Genomic DNA, 17,055 nt, shown 5'->3' on the forward strand with positions numbered 1-17,055 from the left:
ACATCGACCTCTTTGCCTCGCGCCTGACATTCCAACTGGACCAGTTTGTGAGCTGGAGACCAGACCCACTAGCAGTACACACAGATGCATTCACACTAGACTGGGCTACATTTCGGGGCTATGCCTTTCCCCCATTTGCTCTGATAGGTCGTTGCCTTCACCAAATACAGAGCCAACAAGTGACACACATGGTATTAATAGCACCAGTCTGGCCAGCACAACCTTGGTATCCCCTTCTCTTGGACCTATGCATAGACTTTCCTCTCCTCTTGCCAGTCCAAGCAGACCTCTTGACCCAGAGGGACAGAACCCACCCTCTCAATCAGTTACAACTAGCTGGGTGGCTTCTGTCAACAGAAGTTATCAAACGACAGAGATTTCTGAACAAAGTAGAGAAATCCTCTTGACAGCATGGAGAAAAAGCACAACTAGTGCCTACTCCTCTGCATGGACTAAATGGCGTGGCTGGTGTGATCAACGGGTTGATATCAATTCCCTTTCACCATCTCTAACCAATATCCTGGACTTTTTTGCATCCCAGTTTCAAGAAGGCAAAGAGTACAGAACAATAAATGTTTATCGATCTGCACTCTCTGCGGTGTTACCTTTGATTGATGGTCACAAGGTGGGATCCCATCCGTTAGTTTGCCAAATGTTAAAAGGGGTGTTTCAACTTCGCCCACCCCAACCTCGCTATGCAACAACATGGCAGGTTTCAGAAGTTGTGCAATACATTTCATCTTTGGGTCCTAACAGTCAACTGTCCACAAAGGTTTTGTCATACAAATTAGTCGGTTTACTTGCTCTTAATGCTCCGGACAGAGCTTCAGGTTTAGCAGCTCGCGACTTACGTTTCAGGTTCTTTTATCCTGAGGGTGTACAATTTAAACTACCAGAGCTAACTAAAACTGTCAGACCTGGTCAAGAGCTCAAAACCTGTTTTCATGCCAGTTTCCCTGAAAATGAACATCTGTGTGTGTGCAAGTGCCTTCAGGAATATGAGTCCAGAACCCTACAATGGAGGCCAACTGACCTTTCTAAGCCTAATAAGTTGTTTTTGTCTCACATACGCCCACACAAACCAGTTTCCTCTGCTTCACTAGCCAGGTGGATTAGGGAGCTATTACAGCTAGCAGGCATTGACACTACTACCTTTAAGGGTCATTCAATCCGTGGGGCAGTTACCACGGAAGCGGCCAAACAGGGTTTCTCTATTCCAGAAATTCTGCAGTTTGCAGACTGGTCTCAAGAGAGCACCTTTATCAAATTTTACTACAGGCCTCACTTTAACCCTGCCACGGGGAGAGCAATCCTATCAAGTGCCACACAGAATTAATCGGTACAGCTTTGAACATGCATTGTTAAATTGAGACGAGTATTTTGAAGTATAATTGGGGATTATGCAAGGCTGTTTACAGCTGATGTATAATCTAGATTATACGAGAAATAGGAGGCGAGATTTAACAATGCAGCCCCTCCCTTCCCTTCCCTTCATTATGCATTTCATTATTGATTATTTTCTTTACAGGCTATCAAGCGTTGCGTTCATTCAAAAGACGAGAGCCTGCGGCGGAGTCAGCGGTTATAGTTGGCATCCTTACCGTTATTTTGCCTTTATTGCTTTTAATTCACTGTATGTTTTGAGATTTAGGAGTGAAGAAAGAGACAATGCATTGTTAAATCTCGCCTCCTATTTCTCGTATAATCTAGATTATACATCAGCTGTAAACAGCCTTGCATAATCCCCAATTCGTTCGAATCGTTCGCGAATGACGAATGCTTAGTAGCCAAGCTCTGAATTGTAGAGAGGAGTCTGGGCATTAAAAACAAACATGGCGGCATTTTCTTCGGAAGAAACCACGTTTTTATTTCAAGATTCTTGGAAACTGCTAGCCGCAACAGGATAAAAACTTCATGCAGAATAAGAGTTTGTTAATCCAGCAGATGTATTTGCTGTGAAGGTCAATAAAAAACCGAAGCGGTCGGCAATTTGCCTTGTGAGTATTTGCGTTTATCTTGGTGCCTTCTCGCACGCAGCGGAAAGACACGATTCGAATGACTGGCAGGCTTCACTGCAAACAGCTTTGCAGAGGAACTAAAAGGTAGTAAACAACAACAAAGTTTTCAGGTTGTTATATGTTCATTCAATGACGTCTTGAGAAGTTTTTTATGAATATTAATTAGGCCTTTGAGAACTCCAACCAGAGATGTTTCCGTAGATAAGCCGCACTCCCGATTTTTGACTTGAATTTAGAGGAAAAAGGTGCGGCTTATACACGGAACTTTACGGTATAAGCTTTCGGCTGCCAAACTACAGCCTTTAACGAATGATAAAAAAAAATAAAAAAAAATGGCGGGAATGAATAAATATATAGAGGGTAAAAATGTGTGAAAAAATTACAGAATAAAAATGCGTAAAAAGGTGACAAGAAAAATAGTGAGAATTAGATAATAAAAGCGAACTATTTTAAAAGAATAGAATATTGCGGAGGTAATGACCTAGCATTGTTGTCCGCTTCAGTTGTCATGGCAGTGTGCCATGACTCAAGAGTTTTTCGCACGCGATAGTCTCCTTTGTCGATGACTCTTGCATTTTTGAAATCAATTTGGTGGTCGTTCATCCATGCATGGTTTGCAATGTTCGATCCTTTGTTACACTGTTTAACATTTCTGATGTGTTCTTTTCTTCGCGTCTGTAGACATCTGCCGGTTTCTCCAATGTAGCTCCAACTACAGTCATTGCATTTCATTTAAGAAGGTCGAATACCCAAAGAAAACTATTGTATACCCTGACATTCCATTTTCTATTCCCACTTGCCTTAGATATGTCACCAACAGTCTTGTATTTTTCTGCCATCATATACATAGATTCCTTCCTTTTTTTCTGCTATAATTATTGTTTTTGTGCTTAAATTTATTTTGCTAAGCAGAGAAGAGCTTTGAAAAGCATCGTTTCTTTTAAATTATTTATTTACATCATGACGTCAGTGGGTACAAAAGGGGTGGTCCAGCTGGTCGGAAGTCAGGGGCGCAGCGCAAGACAGAGCTAGTTGGCGAGAGACAGTTACAGCCTTATGCGCCTTATGGTGTGAAGAGAACTAACTAACTAACACCGTACAATATGTACGCAGTATAAACAAACAGGAGTTCGGTAATCGAACGTTCGATTGAGTTTGAATGTTGGTTGTTAGGTAATCGAACGTCCGATTGAGTTCGATTGATCACTGTTCGGTAACTCGAACGTTCGATTGAGTTCGATTGACCAAATTTTATTGTGAGTTCGATTATGTTTGATTACCGAACCCAATTGAACGATTGGTGTTCGATTGAGTTCGATTACCGAACGTTCGATTGGATACCCTGGGAGTAATGAGCTGAAGACCAGTAATGAGCTACATCACTTGATCTGGAATCCATCAGAGCTGAGCAGCATAAAAGTTAGAATATAACTCTTCAGAGAAACACAGAGAAACATAACATAGCAGAGCTGTAAAATGCCTATACCTGGTGCCTTACATATGGAGGGTCATAATAGCCAGGACCATAATTCACTCCAGATGGCCCTATGTCTTCCTCACTGAGACGACGCTGTCTTTTGTATGGTGGACCACCACTATAGTAACCATAGCTTGAAGAACTTAAAAATTAAAAAATAAAATGCAAAAATTAGCAAAATTATACAATTTAATTATTAATAATTTATATTTTTACATACATACATGTATGCATACATAAATTATTCAAAAAGGTTCCAGGCTTCGATAGTATTTCATTGATTTATTGCTACAGCTCTGTTTTTTATGGTCAAAAGATGACCACACTCTTCAGGCAAATTTTTCGAATGACAGTTTATTTGAATGCTGGCGGTTAAAATATAAGATACAATTTATACATTTGAAATATGGTTGCTAGGTAGCAGTTGTGTAGATTATGTTACTTTAAAGTTGTTAAGGACAAATCTATGTCTATGGGGGCATAAACTCGCTAATTTGTTGCGCTTGTTTAAGCTGCAAAGATCTTTTTTACAGATGATAATTTTACAGATAATAATAAATGTAATCTATGTCTCCACGAAAAGTTTATTATTACTCAAAATGAGTTCTATAATTTTTTTCCCATTTTGCCGACATAAACAAGTGTACGAGAATTGATTACAGCCTGCACTTCTGTCAGAAAGGTTTCAAGCTGGTCCTCAGTCAGACAAATTTTGTCAATCGATTTCTTGAGAGCTCCCTTAACAGTGCCAACCAGTCTTTCATAAAATCCCCCCATACAAGGGGCCAGTTCAACTATAAAGTTCCACTCAATTCCTTGGTTGGCATTGTAACTTTGCAATTCATGATTTGAAACTGTTTCTTTCCAGGTTTTATCAATGGCAGTTTTTGGGAGCTGTAACTGTGGAGCATTATCTAGCATAAGCTGTGCAAGTTTTCTTGCTATAAATCGTCTGAGTGCAAGCAGAAACTGCTCAGCAGTCATGTCTTTAACCAGTTCCAAATGGATGGCTCTGACAGTGACACAGGTGAAGAGACATACCCAAACCTTTTTTCTTTGAACTTCCAGCTTGGTTGTCAATAAGGGGACCAAAATAATCTAAACCAGTATAGGTGAAGGGAGCAGATTTTGCAACTTTCTTTCTGGGCCATGGAGACACTGATGAAAGCTTGAAGGGTAGTGTCCACCTTGAAATCTTTTACAGACACCACAGCCATGAATTTCTTTCTTTACTTCAGCTCTTCCCTGAGGAATCCAATACTGATTTCTTAGTTGAGCTAGCATATGAGAAACACCAGAACGAAAGAGTTTTTGGTGATATTCGTTGATGAGTAATGAAGTGAAATGGCTCCTTTTAGAAAGAAGTATTGGATAATTAATTGCCTAAAGAGGTAGTTCAGTGTAAATCATCCTTCCATGGCAATGGAGAAGTCCATCATTATGAAGTTGAATCCCGAGTTGATTTTTGTAATCTTTACGACTGAATTTTTAATTCAGGAGTATAGTGGTTAGACGAATGGCACTCGCACAGTTGGTTGATTGATTGGTCCGTCAGCTGTATTTTTTTTTTTTGCAACTCCTCTGACAAGCGGATATGTTGTGGTTTAAATTTATCTCTGGTTTAAATTTTTTCAAACCAGTTTAGTTTTGATTTTTCATTGTCTCAAATTCATTATCATAATCTGAAACAAAGGGAAATAAAAATCAAACTGGTTTGAAAAATTTTGAACCAAAGATAAATTTAAACCACAACAGATATACCTTATTATAGGAAATTAACGCTTGTGTTAATAAAGGTACCGTAATGATTCGATTTAGCGCCCTCCTTCCAATAAGCTCCCCCTTCTGAATAAGCACCCCCCTTCGAATGTGTTTTTGTAAATAAGCGCCCCTATTCCAATAAGCACCCCCCATTCTTACTAGCGCCCCCATTCTTAAAAGCACCCCTATTCTAATAAGTGCCCCTATTGTGGATAACTGCCACTACTGAAGTCATTGACGCCAACTAGATAAACTCCTGACCGTTCACCGTACAGTTCGTATATATTTACTGCTAAAATGAACAATTATTTTAAAAGTAACTGAACTTTTAACAATTTCTAACTGTTACAGTTTCTGTTATTGTCAGATACATTTGGTTGTTTCTCAAAAAATTAAATAAGCGCCCTGTCCCGAATAAGCGCCCTGTCTCGAATAAGCGCCCTCCCTTGTGGTGCCAAAAGTAAATAAGCGCCCCAGGCGCTAAATTGAATCATTACAGTATTTGAAAATAACGCGACTTAAATTAACGCAAATTGAAGGAAAAATTACTTCCCAATAAAGGAAATTACCGGTAACGCGAAAGAGGGGGTAACTTTTTAAAATGAAGGAAATTAACGCGACAAACACAAAGAAAAAAGAACTTGTTGAGACAACAGGGACAAGTTTACTTTAACACAAAGGAATCTGACCGCCTCGAGCGTTCTTTACAGTTTTAGTGATCCGGCAAATTTCCACCCTCCTGATGAAATTTTTCATCTTCCTAAGAGTTAAGACGACTGGACTGTATCAAGAAATTAGGGCCAAAATAATGGAAATTAAGGTCATGGAAATCAACGCTCCACTTAATTAACGCCGCGGAAATTAACGTTAACAAAAATTAACGCAACTTAAATTAATGCTAATTTTTTAAATTCACGTTAATTTCATGAAGCGTTAATTTCCTATAATAAGGTAATAGTAGGAAGAGTGTAGCAAACGTCCGTATAAAGGCAGCCTTTTAAATTGAAATGTGTTTTACAAGGAAAACAAAAAGCAAAGAACAAAATGCAGCTGACAATTATGTGTGGAATATGAGTATTTCGACCGTCGAAAAAGTGGATATGGAGAGCCGCAACAGAGATGTAATGATCAATCTCTATCGTATATATCTGTTAAGCTAGCGTCGTACATGTAGGAGCATTCGAAATCTTTTAAAAGCAGGTTTCACATAAGCTTCATTAACAATGGATCTAAAGTATCTAGAAACCAGAGCATTGGCTAAAATCGAGTGTGTGGTCGCTTGTTTACAAGAAAAGGAAAAGCTTAAATTCAGATGAAACAGCACAATTACATTTGTACCCAGGGCTTGAGACTACCGTAATGATTCGATTTAGCGCCCGGGGCGCTTATTTACTTTTGGCACCTCGAGGGAGGGCGCTTATTCGAGACAGGGCGCTTATTCGGGACAGGGCGCTTATTTAATTTCTTAAGAAACAACCAAATGTATCTAACAATAACAGAAACTGTAACAGTTAGAAATTGTTTAAAGTTCAGTTACTTTTAAAATAATTGTTCATTTTAGCAGTAAATATATACATGAAATGTACGGCGAACGGTCAGGAGTTTATCTAGTTGACGTCAATGACTTCAGTATGGGCAGTTATCCACAATAGGGGCACTTATTAGAATAGGGGTACTTATAAGAACGGGGCCGCTAATTAGAATGGGGGCGCTTATTGGAATAGGGGCGCTTATTTACAAAAACACATTCGAAGGGGGGCGTTTATTCGGAAGGGGGCGCTTATTTGAAGGAGGGCGCTAAATCGAATCATTACGGTAAACTTTTTAACTCACTGGTTTACTGGCTAGTGACATGTCAGATTTTACTAGCCAAAAGTAATTTTCAGGTATATTGATTTCTATCAAGAACAGTTGACTTTTCCGAGTTTTTCACTAGCCAAATGGCTAGTACTTAGGGATGCTAAACCTGGTAGCCAAAACCTAAATTTTAGTAGCCTTTGTCTAGTTGGCTACCATTAGTCTCGAGCCCTGGTTCCTGAATCAAACTATGTGTTCTGATCAATATATTTATTTACAACGTTATTACTTAAAGGAGAAGTTCACTCCAGAATGGCCGTTTATTTTCTTTACGCCAATAAAAAGTTTATACAAAAATATGTTATTCACCAAAATTTCAGCTTCCAACGAGCGCTAAAACCCTACGAAATCTTTCTCTAAAGTAGCCCAAAATTCGACAACTGAACGCCGCCATCTTGGAGCTGTTAATGTATGCGTGACGTCAAAGAGCTCAGCCTGAAGTTTGAATACTCAAAACTCCTTGTTTTGTTTTGTTTGTCAAAATGCCTGTTTGTACAGCTCCATGTTTCTCAAACAGAGCTCCAAGAGATACAAAAAACCTTTCACCGTCTTTCAATATCTAAAAGAAAAAATGCTCACGAATGGATTATAAGAATGGGCAGAAACGAAAAATTCCTGGCAAAGCGGACATAAATATTTGTGTGTTCCGAAAACGATACGGAAGACTGCTTCGAAGAAGATCACAGATACAGTCTCCTGAGTGAAAATATCCACAAAAAAAGAAAAAGGCAGACGCAATACCAACCAATGTTACGATTATGCTATTTCACTTTTTTACTTTATTTCAGGGAGAATTTTTAATCAACCAGAGAAACTCTCTGTTGTTGTTGTTGACTTCGTCGTATTTTCTCGATTAAACCCGGGTCCCCGATTAAACGCCAGCTTCGTATAAACGCCGGGTCAAAACTGCTAACTTTTAAATAAACCCTGAGGCCGTTTGATCGAGGTCCCGGCGATTATTTGTGGTCAAGCAAACAAGTAAATATATTCTTTTCAGTAGCACTGCTACGACAAACTGGTACGGTCTGCTACTTTGGCAATTTTTTATAATGTTCAAGGAAATGTCTGGCGTAAAATAACTAGGATGGATGCTGTAAACAAAACGAAACAGCAATGTTCGCGTTCATGTCGTCATGACTGACGCGAACAGTGGAGGAGGACATTTATTACCGCAAAGGACATTGGCGGCATTGCCGTTTATGGACTTATTGGTTGTTTATGTTCTGTTTGTCACAAATCTTGATTGCAACATGCAAGTACCGTATGCAATACTGCAACATTGGTAACATGATCATCCTCGGAGACCCAGAGACAGATTGTCGAGTGGGACGACGAGAAAAATCGAGGGTCTCAAAGGATAGGTAATAATAGATCAACCTGAAAAAGTTGCAGAAAATTGCACTTCAATAATGAACTCGATCGGACCCCCATTTAACGCCGGAACACACAAATATTTGTGTCCACTTTTGAGCAATTGTTCTTTAAATATTGAAAGACGGTGAAAACGGAAATACCTCTTTTTGTATTTCTTGGAGCTCTGTTTAAGCAAAATGTAGCTGCACAAACAGGCATTTTGACAAACAAAAGCCACTACAAAGAAACAAGGAGTTTGAAGTAATTAAAATTTTCCCGCTCAACTTCAGGCTGAGCTCTTTGACGTCACGCATACATTAACAGCTTCAAGATGGCGGCGTTCAGTTGTCGAGTTTTGGGCTACTTCAGAAAAGGATTTCGTAGGGTTTAAGCGCTCGTTAGAAGCTGAAATTTTGGTGAATAACATATCTTTGCATAAACTTTTTACTGGCATAAAAAAAATTACTGGCCATTCTGGAGTGAACTTCTCCTTTAACAGCTTACATGTAAATTATTTTGCAATGCATTATACCTACAGAGCGAAATAATAAACAAACCATTTTCAGTGCTTCGGGTTAAAAAAAGAAAAAAACCGTCTCCTCTGGGTTTCGAACTCGCGACATCCCGCTCCACAGTCAGTGCCTACACGAGTGTGCTAATTAGACATACTTAGTCACGTAAGACGAAAATATCTTATATCAATGTAATGGACATTCTGTCGTTTATCTGTTGTCATGTGCATCAAAGAAATATTTGAATCACCTGCTGCTCATATATTTTCAAGGAATGAAAACTTAACTTTTAAACTTGGCAAAAAAATTCAGTTGTGGCTCAAAGAGCTCTTTGATTGTTCACAGTTCCACTCGTGGTGTTAAATGCTTCTGGGAAATTGGTCTTCTGGACAAACTTGATCCATAGAATCTTTGCTTCCATAATTTCGAAGCCTTTAGCTCTCCAGTTTGTGTTGTCTGTTTTCTAGCTTTCTTAACAAATCTTTTTATCCCAGGGCCGTAACTATCACAAGGCAAGACGAGGCAAGTGCCTCGTCTAGATTTTTACACAAAATTTAAAACAAAATATGTTTTGTGGGGGAAATAATCCCCAGCTGAACAAGAAATCTAGTGGATTTTGACTGGTGACAACATAACGAAAACTTAATATGTCCTTTGTTTCAGTGATCTCTTGGACTCGATTCTGAACAAAAGTTGATAGCGGCTTCTTGCTCATGATCCAGTGAAGGACACATTGATTATCTGTCCAAAGGACCTCCTTTTCCACAGGGAGTTGATGTTACTCTTGTACAAAGTTTAGCATTCGGACACCAATAAGTACTGCTAAAAGTTCCAGTTAAGTTGTGCCTAGTTTCTTAATGGGCACCACTCTTGATTTTCTGAAGAGCAAATTTACACCAGCATCAGAGCTCAAATAGATAACAGAGGCATTAGCCATGGTTGAAGCATCACAAAAGCATAGCAACTGACAGTTGGAGTTACCAATGAATCTTGTGGTTACCATGGAGATCAACTCAATCTCGTTTTGAATTTTTATCCATTGTGAAGCATCTCATCATCCAGTTTCTCATCTCATTCTTTCTTTGAGGCCCACAGATCTTGGAGGAAGAGTCACTTCTCTTTTAGTAGAACATTCTGCTGGTTTTGAACCTTTGACTATTTAACAAATGGTAAACATCACAGCATGCACTATTGAGTTTCAGATGCATGCGGAAGGTTGCTAAGCACAAAAGAAGCGTTAGTGTCACCCAAGGGGATAGCCGAGGGCAACTCTAGCTACGTTGTGTTTTTGGGTAAAAAAGGTTTACAAAAAGGACATGCCCTACACCTGCACCTCTTTTCCTCTCCCAAACCCCCATATATTCACTGTTTACATTAATTTTCTCCAGTACTTGGTACTGCTCAAGGTTGAAAGTAGTATGTGTTGTAACCAAACAAACGTTAAAAATTGCTGTTTCTGCTATCTCTTCTTTAAACCTCTTAAACCTCCGAGACAATAATGCAAAACGCTCTAGGCACATGTACGGGTTGTGAACCTATGTGTTTTGTAAGCTCAACACGTTCAAAATCGAGTTCGAAAGCAGTGAGGGCGCGAATTCAAGGCCCAGGCGGGCAAGCACACATTTTTTCCTCCCCCCCCCCATAAACGAGTTTCTTTTTTCTTCCCCCCCTCCAAAAAAAGGCCAATATGTGCTTCCAATTTATTGATTAACTCAATATTGAATATTAAAATAAATGCAATGAGTTTGCCTTGAGTCTGTGTTTATCTCGTAAGAATGACACTATATGCTTTCTAGGTAATGTTTGGAAACAATTCAAATATGAAGTCTGATATCTTTCATATTTGTCGATTATTCACGTGAAAAGAACATGATACAACAAAGTATGTATCTGTTACCTTCTTCGGTTCCACTGTCGGCTCAAATGGAATCTCAAATGAAGTTCGTCGAAACAGGTTTTCAGCGTTTACTTTTCTTCTTTTGACATCATAGCCAGAATTGCATATTCTTTAAAACTGTTTCTTTCCATTTTCAAACTTTTAAATGGACATTAACACACAAATTAAGCGAAACTTTGGCTTTAAAAATCGAGTACACTGGCCAACGCGACGGCCATCTTTAAAAAATTCTTGTCATTCCATTTATTCTTAGTGAAAGATCGCAAATCGGGAAAGGATCTGGCTATATACAGGTACATGCCGCGCATGCGTAAGAGCAATGTTGAGATTAGGATTGCGGGCTTCTCTGGTCTCCCACAATAAAACCTATTAAAACAAAGTTTCTTTTAAGTTTCTATCATATATCCATCTTGAGTCCGGAATGTTAGGCTTTTGAGGGAAAACAGATTTGATGCGCACATTGTTATCTGATAATCTCTCGCTTATGGAAAAAAATTAAACAGTGCTTTAGAAGATACAAAGGGGTACATTATGAAAAGTAAAGGAACATGTAGAAAGTGGTGCTAGTGTTTATTTAATGGTTGGAATTCTGTAGTTTTATAAGCCCTAATGCTTTTACACCCCGCCATGATTTGAAGATAATTTTATCATCTCGAATAACCGCTTTTCTGCATCAAGAAAAAAGCAAAAACACAGTGATGGCAGTGTTAGGTTTGCATCCAGATGGACACAGCTGGAAATCAACCTTGCGTCTCTAGAAAATTTTGCACATCAGAGACATGGGACGTGCAGGTAGATGGATCACTGTTATACTTTGTCAGTGGTTGTTTTACTATTTGTTTAGGCCCATAGCAAGGGAAAAGACAAGGAGGCTTGGTTCCTCTCAAAAATCTTCCAGCTTGAATTAAATTTTTCTACCAAAAAGAAATTTTGAACAAAAGGTGTTGCAGAAAAAATGCAGTGATCCAAAATCTACCAAGAATTATGATTAAACCGTGACCAAAGAAGAGGTGGTGGGGAGTTAATGTGGGCCACACTCTGTAACCCTGCACCCCAGTCAGTTTCTGCTTGCCAAAAGCCTGCTTTTCTTAAAGTGCCTATGAAGTGAAAAATGTTTTTGTTTAGTTATAAAAAATACCTTAAGAAATACAAGATTCCGAAGTTTGAAACGTGTAGTGGTAAAACTAACGATTTTACAAACGCTCAAAGTTGTGTCATTTTCCCTTCAAAAATGGTCAGAGGAATGGGTCGAGTTTATTCCTGAAATGCGAGCCCGTGACGTCATTTGGGTGCCTCTCGTTTGTCTGTGCAGTCAATTACGCAGTCAGAGTTTACTGATTTCTTGTAACCAAGGGAAGAAAAGATGTCGAGCGTTTCAGAAATGACCGAAACTTCAGAAATATCGAGCAACCCCGAGAATGAAGAAACCACAACATTCAACAGTAAGATATTTTCGCGGTGCAGTTCTTGATTCCGCTTGCTTGCTTACAAGTATCGCTCCTACCCATACAAGTATTGACAAAAAGCTGTCCTAGAAAGACAGTGGACTTCGAATTTAAAAACGAATGGAACGAGAAGAAAGACTCCCTATCTAACAATACACTCTGCTGTCCTTTCTAATCAAAGTCTGATCCTGCGGAGCTCTACCTATCTTACTGCAAGTGTATGTTTTCAACCACATAGTTTACGCAATTTATGTTCACTAGCAAGTAAATCTTGAGGTTTTCGCAAATAAATCTGTCATTAAGTTTGTGTTACAAAACATACTTTTGTCCGCAAACGAAGTGACATTAATTCAACGTGAAATCATTGTAGCCATGAAGCCTTCCGTAAACCATGAATTGGAGTGAAGCTTGCAAATAAATGGGCACACAAATCACCCGGCAATATAAATTATAAACATTTGTGACGCTTTGTTGCGTCTCGCTTGAAATAAGCGTGTCTCTTTTGTCTTTTAAATTTTGCATTAAAAGTCTAAAAACCTAAAAACTACAAACAAACAACCTAAATACTTCTTGAATGAAACTGGTATCAATTGTAATCCCAGCTTTTGAGAAGGAAAACAGTTTCAGCCTTTTACGGCGGCGCCTTGGAAAAAGTGAGCAAAATTTGCATATGGTATGCCAAAAAAGTAACGCGGAACCTCTCGAATAATGCCATCCACTCATACAATCACGTCAGGTAGTAAAAGCATCACCGCACGTAAGTATCCGATTTAGATTCTTCTTTTAACAGCCAACTGAGTTTTTGAGAAGAGAACTTAGTAAAGGAATGAACTTCAAAGTTTAATATTTTGCGTTCTAAATCTTGTCACAAACGAACGTGACACAACATAGTACAGCTTCCTTTTTGGCCAAATTTACATAAATATTGGCAAGACCCGCACCAATTCGAACGCTGTTTTTTTCAAATTCCTTTAGTTTTACTTTAAGAAAAAACCTACATGTATTACCCTTGGATTTGCCGTTCATTCATTCCATCATCATCATCATCCGTCCTTGTTATTTACTATCGGCTATTTCGAACTCCAAAGTGTGCCGAACAGAGCAGCTTGTGCTTCGATGAGGGATCTTTGAAATCATGCCTGTGAGAAACTGGACCCATTTTGCCCTCGCAGCTGGATCAGACGGGAACTGATACATTCGTTTACCTGGCGTGAACAAAGAATTTTTACAACTTTGCTGGTTAGGGGTACCAGCAATGCAAAATCGCCCTTGCTGTTTTCTCTTTGCTTTCTTCATTTTCGCCATTTAGTTACCCAAGTGACATCACTGAATTGTATCACGTGGTACTTTGACCGCGCGATTCAAATGACCATTTTTGAGGGGGAAATGGCACAACTTTGAGCGCTTGTAATGCACCTATCAATGTTAAGCCCGAGGGGGGGGTCGGGTAAGGGGTGGGGATTTTGACATTTTTTATAAAAAAATGTCAAATTCCCCACCCCCGGGACAAAATAATTGGTCAAAATCCCCATGAAATGTGGTCAAATGTCCTTCAAACCTTCATATAAGACCCGAAAATCCCTACCCTGGGGCCATCACGTACGATCAAAATCCCTACCCTGGGGACCTACCTCACGATCAAATTCCCGTGGTTAGCCCGACCCCCCCCCCCTCGGGCTTAACATTGATAGGTGCATAAAATCGTTAGTTTTATACCTACGTGTTTCAAACTTTGGAATCATGTATTTCAGTAGGTAAATTTTATAACTAAACAAAAACATTTTTCACTTCTTGGGCACTTTAACTTAAAGAAGAAACAGATCTACAGCAGAGAAAAAAATACATGAGAAAAAAAAATGCTGTTCACTGACTTAAATACGATATCCAAGTCAGGAAAAGACCCAACTAAACTTGTTTAGTCACAGGGGGCCCAGACAAACTGTTTGTGTGCAGACTGTGCACATTTACATTTTTATAGAGAATGTATGCAATTTACCGAACGGTCTGTAGAATTGCGTGTAATGACGCAAAACATGAACAAATTTGTGCTGAATAAATGTAAAGTTTTCCTACCTTTTGTGTAGTGTTGTTTTTTCGGCTCGAAATGGCGAATATGAGTCGATTGAAGGATATTTTGCTTTCGCTGTTTACTATACATCTAATTATATGGAAAGGGTGGAAACTCCGACTGCTCCAAAGTAGAACACTTCTAGCGACGAGCCGATTTTTGACCTGATAATCCCATCGCACAGCTTTCAAACTACGCACCAGAAAAGAGGAAGGCTTGACGAATCTTCTCGTATCATTTGATCGAAAATTTATCCAAACGTTCCGGAACAAGCCCTCGAACGAAAACGGGTATCCAAAATTTTTAAGCCGTCCGAATGCGTAGCACCAATTTGTGGTGCCGAAGGGAAAACGCTATTCCCCAGCCACTTTGTGATTGGATACAATTGAACAATGGTCGTTCAAGATTTTGTTTTGTGGAAAGGGAGGCAAAGGCAAAACCAATACTCAGTAGTGTAGGGAGTGATGTCAATGGTGCGACACAACCCAAGGCTCCTCCCGCAATTACGACGGCGATGTCGAAAGCGACGCATAATCATTTAAATATGCGCCGTTATAATTTTTATACGTCGAAGTATTCATATTCTAGTCGATATGTGCTTTATTTTTAAAGCTGGCTTGCTTCTAATATGTTGAGACAGCGTTTATTTTTTCAAAGAAAAAGAAATGTTTTACAACCGAAGAAAACAAACTGTAATGAAATTTAGTCATCTCACCTCGTTGTTTTACAGATTGCAAAACAAATCCCCAACATGCGAAACTTCCGTGCAGCGGGGTTGTCCCGACATGTTGCTCATCAACACAACAGAAACGTCAGTAAACAAAAAGCTAAATAAATAAAGGCTCTGCACGAGAGTTTCATATGTAGGTGCATTGTTTTGCAACCTCTGTAAAACAACGCGGTGAGATGACTAAATTTCATTACAGTTTGTTTTCTTCGGTTGTAAAACATTGCTCCAAAAAGTGCTAAAAATTGCTAATTATGCCGTGGCAGTGCTCGTTTCACAAATTATGCTTTTTAGCTCCAATTATGCCAAAAATTATGCTAGCACAATCTACCAAAGCCTAAGCAAGCCAGCTTTAAAAATAAAGCACATATCGACTAGAATATGAATATTGTATAATTACTTCGACGTATAAAAATTATAACGGCGCATATTTAAATGATTATGCGTCGCTTTCGACATCGCCGTCGTAATTGCGGGAGGAGCCTTGGGTTGTGTCGCACCATTGACATCACTCCCTACACTACTGAGTATCGGTTTTGCCTTTGCCTCCCTTTCCACAAAACAAAATCTTGAACGACCATTGTTCAATTGTATCCAATCACAAAGTGGCTGGGGAATAGCGTTTTCCCTTCGGCACCACAAATTGGTGCTACGCATTCGGACGGCTTAAAAATTTTGGATACCCGTTTTCGTTCGAGGGCTTGTTCCGGACCGTTTGGATAAATTTTCGATCAAATGATACGAGAAGATTCGTCAAGCCTTCCTCTTTTCTGGTGCGTAGTTTGAAAGCTGTGCGATGGGAGTATCAGGTCGAAAATCGGCTCGTCGCTGGAAGTGTTCTACTTTGGAGCAGTCGGAGTTTCCACCCTTTCCATATAATTAGATGTATAGTAAACAGCGAAAGCAAAATATCCTTCAATCGACTCATATTCGCCATTTCGAGCCGAAAAAACAATGCTACACAAAAGGTAGGAAAACTTTACATTTATTCAGCACAAATTTGTTCATGTTTTGCGCCATTACACGCAATTCTACAGACCGTTCGGTAAATTGCATACATTCTCTATAAAAATGTAAATGTGCACAGTCTGCACACAAACAGTTTGTCTGGGCCCCCTGCGACTAAACAAGTACATGAGCAGCTGTTTGGGATGGAAGCAAGGTTTACACTGACAAACATTTTACTTAGAGAATTTAATTCTCAGAACATGTACTACTTCAAGATCGCAGTGGATGTTACCCGGAGAATTCTCCGTATCTTGGTGGATATCCTCTGGATGATCTCTCACCAGTGGGATTGTTGTATCTTTAACACAACAAGGCAGGCAAGATATTTGAATATAAAGTTGAAGTTTATATCGGGTGGTGGATGTAGCATTTGAGCTAGTTTGACTGCGTTACCTTCTAACCTTGTAATAATTCATCAGTGAGAAAACTTTTATTATATCATTTAACTTAAAATTTACAATAAAGGCTCCTCGTACAAATCTTTCGAAGCTAACATGCTCAGTGCAACGGCTGTCTCGGTTTAGGTTTTTAATAGACCAAAAGGTAAGTGCACATAATCGTGTAAAAGGGGGATTAGAAGAGGTAAATTACTACTCACCGATGAGGTAGACCCCTAGACATGATCTAAAGTCCCTCTTGCAACAAGAAATGATCGTTGCTTGTGCAATATTCGCATTGTTGTTTGCTAGGTTCTCCCGTACTCGGGTTTAACAAAGCCGCCATTTAGGAAACTAACATTCTGCGAAGGGCTTGGTACGGCTATGACGTCATAACTCGAGTTCAGCTGTCGAACAAGGGATTCAGCATTCTCGTCCCCATAGCCCTTTTTGTTTCTCTTAGCCGGGATTCAGCTGCATCGGCTGTTGTTTTAAAACCTGCGATCAGGCTTTCTTTTTTTTGACCCGGCCGCCGCGAGAAAAATAACGCCTGAT

At 39.4% G+C, this 17,055-nt stretch overlaps 1 protein-coding gene across 1 annotated transcript in view; it reads right to left on the reverse strand.

Moving 5' to 3' along the window:
- LOC144647363 (uncharacterized) overlaps positions 1-16,849 on the reverse strand; it is a 92,038-nt gene extending 75,189 nt beyond the window's left edge. The window contains exons 1-2 of the mRNA XM_078507166.1: positions 16,722-16,849; positions 3,505-3,637 (exon numbers count right to left, since the gene is read on the reverse strand). Coding sequence (XP_078363292.1) covers positions 3,505-3,637; positions 16,722-16,744 — 156 coding nt within the window. The 5' untranslated portion in view covers positions 16,745-16,849. The remainder of the gene's footprint in view (positions 1-3,504; positions 3,638-16,721) is intronic.
- Between the last annotated feature and the right edge of the window lie 206 nt (positions 16,850-17,055).

The sequence above is a fragment of the Oculina patagonica genome, chromosome 3 (genome assembly GCF_052425735.1).
Source record: "Oculina patagonica isolate OP01 chromosome 3, crgOcupat, whole genome shotgun sequence".
NCBI classification, from domain to species: domain Eukaryota; kingdom Metazoa; phylum Cnidaria; class Anthozoa; order Scleractinia; family Oculinidae; genus Oculina; species Oculina patagonica.